General features: G+C 55.4%; 1 protein-coding gene across 1 annotated transcript; it reads left to right on the top strand.

Moving 5' to 3' along the window:
* The first annotated feature begins 5,878 nt into the window (after window positions 1-5,878).
* Window positions 5,879-8,820, top strand: TEKT2 (tektin 2). The gene is made up of 9 exons (XM_055341471.1): window positions 5,879-6,178; window positions 6,269-6,394; window positions 6,569-6,774; window positions 7,495-7,638; window positions 7,710-7,824; window positions 7,925-8,032; window positions 8,113-8,256; window positions 8,402-8,481; window positions 8,607-8,820. The coding sequence occupies exons 1-9, from the start codon at window positions 6,023-6,025 to the stop codon at window positions 8,818-8,820; spliced, it is 1,293 nt and encodes a 430-aa protein (XP_055197446.1). The 5' UTR covers window positions 5,879-6,022.
* The last annotated feature ends 80 nt before the right edge of the window (window positions 8,821-8,900 follow it).

Below are 8,900 nucleotides of genomic sequence, written 5' to 3'. Positions count from 1 at the left end.
CCACCCTAATGTCAGCCTCTGCCCAGTAACTACGCTGGTATTGAAAAATTGCAAAAAATCAATAATTATACCCAAGTGCATACAGGTCAATGGGGGAAACTGGTACCACAAGGACTCCGAGACCGTGCTCTGAAAAATCAGAGGCTGTCCCGCAACACAGGCAAGGGTAGGAAGAAGCAGGTGCAGGCCCACAGCCCACTGCTCTGACGGTTACGAAGGCTCCAAGTGGATAGAATAAACCAGTTCCACTGGAGCTCAGTGGCTGGAAGCTTTCTTCGTAGAAAAGGGTCCTCAGGGCCCCACGTCTAAGCGCAGGAGCCAGGAGCCACCCAAAGGAGGGTTCCGCGGCCCACGCCTCTCAAACTCTCAGTTCTCGTGGTTTCCCTGTTGCCCGATCATTTGACAGATTCCTCTTGGCTGCTGAGACCTGCGTACCTTGCAGAGGCTTTTAGAAAATTAAGATTTATCGGTCAAGGGATCCCTGGGGGGCTCAGTGGTTTGGCGCCTGCCTTCGGCCCAGGGCGTGATCCTGGGGTCCTGGGATCGAGTCCCCATCGGGCTCCCTGCATGGAGCCTGCTTCTCCCTCTGCCTGTGTCTGCCACCCCCCGACCCCATCTCTCATGAATAAATAAATAAAATCTTAAAAGAAAAATTTATCAGTCAATGCCAGGAAACGATGTGATCATTTTTACAATATTTGCTAAGATGTTTTTATCATTAAAGAGGACAAATCTAGGGGGTGACTGGGTGGCGGGTACTGAGGGGGGCACTTGATGGGATGAGCACTGGGTGTTATTCTATATGTTGGCAAATTGAACACCAATAATAAATAAATTTATTTAAAATAAACAAATAAATAAAGAGGACAAACTTTAGTCTTACCTGCAGGAGGAAGATGATTCTTTGCCTACCTTCCATCACTTTTGTTACTTCTACAATCTCCACAGTTTTATAAAGATCTTTGCAATGCTTTTATAGAGCAGCACTTTTCTCATATTTGTCTCTACTAAAATACTTCCTGGGGATCCCTGGATGGCTCAGCGGTTTAGTGCCTGCCTTCTGCCCAGGGTGTGTCCTGGGGTCCTGGGATCAAGTCCCACATCGGGCTCCCCGCATGGAGCCTGCTTCTCTCTCTGCCTATGTCTCTGCCTCTCTCTGTGTGTGTGTCTCTCATGAATAAATAGAGTCATAAATAAATAAATAAATAAATAAATAAATAAATAAATAAATAAATAAAATAGTTCCTGGTAAGAATAATGCTTGGATTCAAAAAGTGTTTGTAAACAAAACTGACACATTAGAGGCTTAGGATCACGAAGCCTAACATGACATCTGATTCTCAGCTGAAACAAAACCGTTAACAGACTTTTTTACTAAGTGATTTAGAAATAGCCCAAAGTACTTGAAACTGCTAAATGTACAGTATCACTCATATCTTGCTAAATGCACATTCTCTTGCAAAAAACCAATACCAAAAACAAACCATAGGAATGGTTTTGGGGTTTTTTTGGTACCCCAGGTAGGACCATAGGAATAGTTCTGCTGCTGCCCCAGACAGGATTTCAGTAACCACCATCGTTCACACATAATTCAAAATGTTCTTTGTATTTTATGCAAATGTAACATTAAGCTTGTGTAACCATCTTTACATATTTTGTTTTATGAGTCTAATTTTTCTAATTTATTTTTGTACTTTCATAAATATTTTAGATTACAAAAGTTTGCCATCGGTGGTATCCCTTTGAATAGTATTTTTCAAAATCTAGTAGGAGGTGCTGTCTAAACGTTTAATACAAAACTATGACTAGTGTCTACGTTAAGTCCCTTTAGATATTTGAAAATCTGCATTAAAAACATAACATTTTACTTTGAATACGGCAAGCTACTTTCCATTCATTTTATTTTATTTTTTTTTCTTTCCATTCATTTTAACTGAGAGGTTTGTCTTTCTTGTGCAAGAAATGTAGCCTCTGAAGATAAGAGAAAAATCAAGGGGAAAGGGGGACAAAAATTGTTTCAACCTCCAGGGCAAATGTGTTGGGAGCAGCAGCCACTTGACTACCGTGCTGTGCAAAACCCACAAGTGCAAGACCAGCTGAAAATAACTGGAAAAAAGGCCAGAGTCAAGCAGGTCCTTTTGGAGAATATGTACAAACGAAGAAAAAGATACCCAGCGTGAGGGGATCCCTGGGTGGCGCAGCAGTTTGGCGCCTGCCTTTGGCCCAGGGCGGGACCCTGGAGACCCGGGATCGAATCCCACATCAGGCTCCTGGTGCATGGAGCCTGCTTCTCCCTCTGCCTGTGTCTCTGCCTCTCTCTCTCTCTCTCTCTATCATAAATAAATTAAAAAAAAAAGATACCCAGCGTGAGAGAGATCAAGTATTTCCACCACTTTGAGTTAAAAAAAAAAAAAAAGGAAAAGAAAAAAGACAGGGGGTCCCTGACTAGCTCAGGCTGTACGTAGAGCGCCTAACTCTGGTTCACGCCCCACGTTGGACATAGAGCTTACTTTAAGAAGAAAAAAAAAAAAGTACTTTACTCTGGGACAACAGTACCCAGCCCTGCTGGCAGACAACTCTTACATAAAACCTCGAGATCTTCCACCAGACTTCGGAGGACGGTTACTTAACTGTGCTTAGCCAAAGCCAGGTCCAATTTAAAGCAAAATTTTCATGTGACACCAAGTTGTCGTTGCTTGAAAAACATGTTCACAAGCATGGCTGTCACATTTCTAAAACTGCGGTTCCCAGAGGGAAGGCCAGGCCTGCACTAGAGACCTCGACTGGGGTCTTCGCCCCCACGTGCGCTGCACGTCGGCCGTCGAGGACTTCGCTGTGATTATCCGTGCAAGGCCACGAAGACCGAAAGGGGAAAAAAAATTGTCTTCACATTTGTACTTTGTTTTTCCGCTTAGAAGGGAAGAAAGGCTAAAATAGAACAGCTTTTATTTAGGATGTTCAGTTTGGTATTTCTGCATATTGGAAACAACTGATTTTTCACACGGTGCTAAATAGAAAAGGAGGAACGAAATAATCGCTTGTCCTGTGAATTGTCTTTACGCCCATTTTCCTGTGAGGTTTAAATTAAATGGAAAACGGGCCCCTGGGTGGCTCAGAGGTTGAGGGTCTGCCTTTGACCCAGGTCATGACCCCAGGGTCCCGGGGATCCCCTCCCCGCGGGGCACCTGCTTCTCCCTTGGCCTGGGTCTCTGCCTCTCTCTCTCTCTATGTCTATCATGAATAAATAAATAAATAAATCTTAAAAAATTTTAAATAGAAAGCAACCTCAAGTCAATTCTAAAATGGGAACTGCCGTTTTGTCAGAGATTGGCCACTTGAAAAAAGTAGGAAGCAGAAGAAAAACTAATTTACGTGAAGTCTCTCCAGGGACCAGGAAATTACCGGTCACAGGGAGCGACCGTCAGGGCTGGGGGTCATTCTACATCGCCGATCGGGACACCCGGAGCCAGCGTCCAAGGCCACCTGCAGGGGCGCTGGGTGGCGGTCCCCCTGCGGGCGCCAGGTCGCCATGGCCCGAGCCCAGCCACCAACCCGCAGGCCAAGGCCTTCTCGGCCTCGGCTGTTGGACACAAGTTGTGCCTCTCGGAGGAGCCCGATCAAGGAACTCACCAAATTAGATCATCTGACACTTCCTGGGGGGAGGAAACTGAGAACAGAGAAGATACATATTATCACACTTCACAGATTTTGAAAGAAAATGGCTTGTTGCTGCCAAGGCCCTGCGCTCTCCGCTCGCCGCTCTCCAGGGGCTGAATCTCAATCACTTAAGAAAAAGAAAAGTTGTCAGTTCGCATTCTTCTCTCTCGAGGTTTTCTCTTTCTCCCCCCCCCCCCCCCAGTTTAAAAAATGTCTCGCTTTGGGCACCTGGGTGGCTCAGTCCATTAAGCATCTGCCTGGGGCTCAGGTCATGATCCCGGGTCCTGGGTTCAAGGCCCGCCCTGGGCTCACTGCTCAGCGGGGCGTCTGCTCCCGCCTCTGCCTCCACCCCTCAGTCCTGCTCCTGCTCAGGCTCTCTCTCAAATAAATAAATAAAATCTTTTTTAAAAACGTCTTGCTTCAGGCAGCCCGGGTGGCTCAGCGGTTTAGCACCGCCTTCAGCCCAGGGTGCAGTCCTGGAGACCCGGGATCGAATCCCACGTCGGGCTCCCTGCATGGAGCCTGCTTCTCCCTCTGCCTGTGTCTCTGTCTCTCATGAATAATAAATAAAATCTTTAAAAAAATAAAAAATATATATATAAAAAATAAAAGTTTCGGGGGATCCCTGGGTGGCTCAGCGGTTTGGCGCCTGCCTTTGGCCCAGGGCTCGATCCTGGAGTCTCAGGATCGAGTCCCACATCGGGCTCCCGGCATGGAGCCTGCTTCTCCCTCTGCCTGTGTCTCTGTCTCTCTCTATCATGAATAATTAATTAATTAATTAATTAATTAAAATAAAAGTTTCCTGGGACTCCTGGATAGCTGGCTCAGCGGTTAAGTGTCTCCCTTCGGCCCAGGGTGTGATCCCGGAGACCTGGGATCCAATCCCATGCCGGGCTCCCTGCATGGAGCCTGTTTCTCCCTCCTCCTGTGTCTCTGCCTGTGTGTGTGTGTGTGTGTGTGTGTGTGTGTGTGTGTGTCTCATGAATAAATAAAATCTTAAAAAAAAAGGTTGGATTTGGTGATGTATGGACTCATCGAGTCACTATATCCTACATCTGAAACTAAGAGCACTCTGCACGTGAACCCTAGAGGCATTAAGATAAAAAACCTAAAACAGGGATCCCTGGGTGGCGCAGCGGTTTGGCGCCTGCCTTTGGCCCAGGGCGCGATCCTGGAGACCCAGGATCGAATCCCACGTCGGGCTCCCAGTGCATGGAGCCTGCTTCTCCCTCTGCCTGCTTCTCCCTCTGCCTGCTTCTCCCTCTGCCTGTGTCTCTGCCTCTCTATCTCTCTGTGACTATCATAAATAAATAAAAATTAAAAAAAAAAAAACCTAAAACAAGACAAAGGCTGGATCTTGAGCTTTGCTCCTGACCCCCCCATCCCCCTACCCCCCAACCCCCCTCCCCGCCCTTGGGGCTGTGGCCTCTCCCAAGGCGGCGTCAGGCCCTCTGCGTCCAGGGCAGGATGCGGGCTCTGCCGTAGTTTCTGGAAGGAGACCTGCAAGGCGTGACCCCGGGCGGGGGGTACTTTTTCTATGCACTATTTCTTTTTTTTTTTTTTGCAATGTTTCTTTTTATACCGTGTCGAAGCACAACTGATATCAAAGCACAAATGTGCACCGTGTCAACGGAGTGGCCGCGAGCCCCGCCCTGCGCGCGTCCAACCAAAGCCTGCGGGGGGGGGGGGGTTGCCTGGCAACCGGGACTCCCAACACCGCGCTGGGGACGCGGGACACCGGGCGCAGGTGAGACAAGAGCCGAGGGGCGGCGGGTCCCTCCTCCCTCCCTCCCCCTCCCTGCCCGGCTGACCCTCACCCAGGGCGGTGACCCCGCGGAGGGAGAGGAGGCCCCGCTCCTGCCAGGGCCCCCCCCCACACACAGCCGCCCGCCCTCCTGGGGGGCAGATGGGGTCGGATTCAGCCCCCACCGCCCACCCCCGAGCCAATGCGCGTCCCCTTCCCAGAGGGAGAAGTGGCTCTGCCTCCAGCCCCAGGGTCTGCGCGAAGCAGGGAAGCTGCCACAAGACTTGGTCGCTGCAAGGAGGGGTGCCGACTGGGCCATTTTGCCGGGCACCCCCCCCAGCCCCACTAAGGGCTTGGCCACACTCACACACACTCACACACTCACACACTCACACTCACACCCGGAGGGAGCCCATGATCGTCCCCTCTCACCCGGGCCAGCACCTGCAGGTGGGCTCCCGAGCACTGCTGCTCCCACACAGGAGCAAGGCCAGGCTGTGCCCCCGGGCCTGCAGGAAGGGGGCGCGCGCAGGTGAGCGTCTCCTGAGGGGCGGCCTGAAGTCCTGTGTTCCCTCTCCAGCCGCCTTGTGTGACCGTGCCCTGACCCTTGACCCCTGCGCCATGGCCACACCGAGCTTCAAGCCCAGTCAACGGTTCCGGTTGCCAGACTGGCACACCAACAGCCACCTGCTGGCCACCAACGCTGAGCGACAGCGACAGGCTTCGCACCAGATCCGCCAGGAGGCCCGGGTCCTTCGCAATGAGACCAGCAACCAGGTTAGAGGCCAGGAGCCGGGGGCTGGGGGGGGGGGCGAGAAAAGGCCCGCGCCCCTCAGCACCCTCTTTATCCGGCTTTGTCTCTCCCAGACCATTTGGGACGAACATGACAACAGGACTCGGCTGGCAGAGAGGATCGACAGCGTCAACCGCTGGAAGGAGACACTGGACAAGTGTCTGACGGATTTGGACGCGGAGATCGATGCCCTGACACAGGCAGGGAGTCCGGGCCGGAGACCCAGCCACCAGCACCTCCCCGCCCCCCACCCCTGCATGGGGACCTGGGGGGGGCGCATCCATCGAGTCACTCCGGGGCCCTCTGCTAAGGCAGGGCTGGGCTGCTTCCCCAGGGGATGGCCCCACCAGTGTCCCCGGCCCTCTCTTTTCTAGATGAAAGAATCCGCAGAGCAAAACCTGCAGGCCAAGAACCTGCCTCTGGATGTCGCAGTCGAGTGCCTGACCTTGAGGGACAGTCGGCGCGACATTGATGTGGTGAAGGATCCGGTGGAGGAAGAGCTGCACAAAGAGGTGGAGGTCATTGATGCCACCAAGAAGGCCCTGCAGCAGAGGATTAGCCAAGCCTTCGAGAAGCTCTGGTAAGGGGCAGCCCTTGTGGCCGCGTTCACCTGCACTTGAAGGCTGCTTGTCATTTTTTTCTTTTTTTAAAAGATTTTCAAGTCTATTTATTTGAGAGAGAGAGAGCGCATGCGCAGGTGCAGGAGCAGGGGGAGAGGGGCGAGCCGCCTCCGCGCTGAGCGAGGAGCCCGTCGGATTGGGACCCGAGTGAAATCGAGTCAGACTCCCAACCCCCTGCGCCCCGGGAGCCCCAGGCTGCGGGTCTCACAGGCGACACGTGTACTGTGGACAACAAGCAACTGGTTCTCAGGCTCCTCCTGACCCCGCTCTGCCCAGAGCCCAAACCCGATGGTGGCGCTTGTCTCACGGCCTGGTCGCGGGCTCAGAACGCTGCCCAGACCCTGCATTAGGCCGCCATCATCTGTTTGTGTTCCTTGGTTTATTTAGTTGTTCATGAGACACGGAGCGAGGCAGAGAGCCAGGCAGAGAGAGAAGCAGGCCTCTCGTGGGGAGCCCGCGGGGGACTCGATCCCGGGAGCCCGGGTCATGGCCTGCACCGAGGGCACAGGCCCCACCGCCCGGGCACCCCTGGGCCACCTGCCCCCGCCTGCCCCCACCTGCCACCTCCCCTGTGTCCCTTCCCGGGAGTGTGTCTGTGGGAGCAGGGCGAGTGCGGCTTCGTCCAGGGTGCCCGGCCAGGGGTGGTGTCCCCACGCTGCGTGCCACCCCTGTGTCCCCAGCCTCCTGCAGGAAGCCCGCCAGCAGCTCAGCGCTGACCACTGGGACAAGGTGGAGACTCTGGACATCGACCGAGGCTGCCTGTCCCTCAGCCTCACGTCCCCCAACGTCACCCTGAAGGTCGATCCCACCCGTGTCCCCGACGGGTAAGAAGCCTGGGGGCCGTGGCCGTGTCCTGCTGGCCTCCTGGGCCCTGACCGTGTCCCCACCCCTGCAGCTCCTCCACTCTCCAGCAGTGGGATGGCTTCAGCCAGTTGAACAGGAGCCGGGCCCAGGCTGAGATGAAAGCAGCGGTGGAGCTGCGGGAGGCCATGGCCCTAACTATCGCCCAGGTGACTCCCGGGTCCCCCGTGGGCCCCCTGCCCGGCGTGGGCCATTCCTGGGGTGGCCCCGGCTCACACCCTCTGCTGGGCCGCCCACCCTGTTCTCCAGACCAACAATGAGCTCGAAGCCCAGAGGGTGGCCACAGAATTTGCCTTCAGGAAGCGGCTGCGGGAGATGGAGAGAGTGTACGGCGAGCTCAGGTGGCAGGAAAAGAACGTGAGCCCCGTCTGCCGAGTCCCCGGGCGGGGCCGCCACGGCGGGGATGAGGGGGGCGACCGGTGCCTCTGTCCCCGCAGACCTTGGAGGAGATCTCCGAGCTGCAGGAGGACATCCGGCACCTGGAGGACGATCTGCGCAGGAAGTTCCAGAACCTGAAGCTATGCCACACCCGGCTAGAGTCCCGGACTCGCCGGCCCAACGTGGAGCTGTGCCGGGACCAGGTGCGCGGGGACCCCCTGGCTCGCCGACCTCAGGTCACTCCCCCTGCACCTGCTGCTGGCAGGAGCCCGGGTGCCGGGTGCTGGCGACGGGCAGTGCCGGAGGCACAGGGACTGCGCTGACCCGGCCTCCCCACCCGGCCTCCAGGCTCAGCACGGCCTCACTGACGAGGTTCACCAGTTAGAGGCAACCATCGCTGCGCTCAAGCACAAGCTGGCGCAGGCCCAGTAAGTTGGGGGGTGGGTGGGGGTGGGGGTGGGGGAGACCCTGCCCCCCGCGGACTGCCTCCTGGCTCCCCCGGCCCCGACCTCGCGGCCCGCAGGGCTGATGGGACGCCGTGCCTCCTCCCCAGGGACGCCCTGGACGCGCTGCAGCGGCACCTGGCCAGGCTGCAGGCCGACCTCGCGTGCAAGGCCAGCTCCATGCTGCTGGACGCCAAGTGCATGGACACCCGCCGCAAGCTGGCCGCGCCGGCCGCGACGTTCGCGCCGCAGGTGGACACGTTCGCCCGCACCACGAACCGCACCCTGAGTCCGCTCAGAACCTGCCCGCTGGAGACGGTCTAGTGCGGGGTGGGGGGTGGGGTGGGGTGGGGTGGGGGGGTCGCATCTAATAAATGTGCCGCCTCCTGCGCGCGAGGAGCTGG

Source organism: Nyctereutes procyonoides, unplaced genomic scaffold (genome assembly GCF_905146905.1).
Source record: "Nyctereutes procyonoides isolate TBG_1078 unplaced genomic scaffold, NYPRO_anot_genome, whole genome shotgun sequence".
NCBI lineage: Eukaryota > Metazoa > Chordata > Mammalia > Carnivora > Canidae > Nyctereutes > Nyctereutes procyonoides.
Note: the sequence above shows the minus strand (reverse complement) of the source record. Positions and strands in the feature narration are given on the sequence as shown.

Coding starts and splice junctions, on each gene's coding strand:
- TEKT2 (XM_055341471.1), top strand. CDS start 6,023: ATGGCCACACCGAGCTTCAAGCCCAGTCAACGGTTCCGGTTGCCAGAC. Junction 7,639..7,709: donor CCCACCCGTGTCCCCGACGG/GTAAGAAGCCTG, acceptor CCACCCCTGCAG/CTCCTCCACTCTCCAGCAGT. Junction 8,257..8,401: donor TGGAGCTGTGCCGGGACCAG/GTGCGCGGGGAC, acceptor CCCGGCCTCCAG/GCTCAGCACGGCCTCACTGA.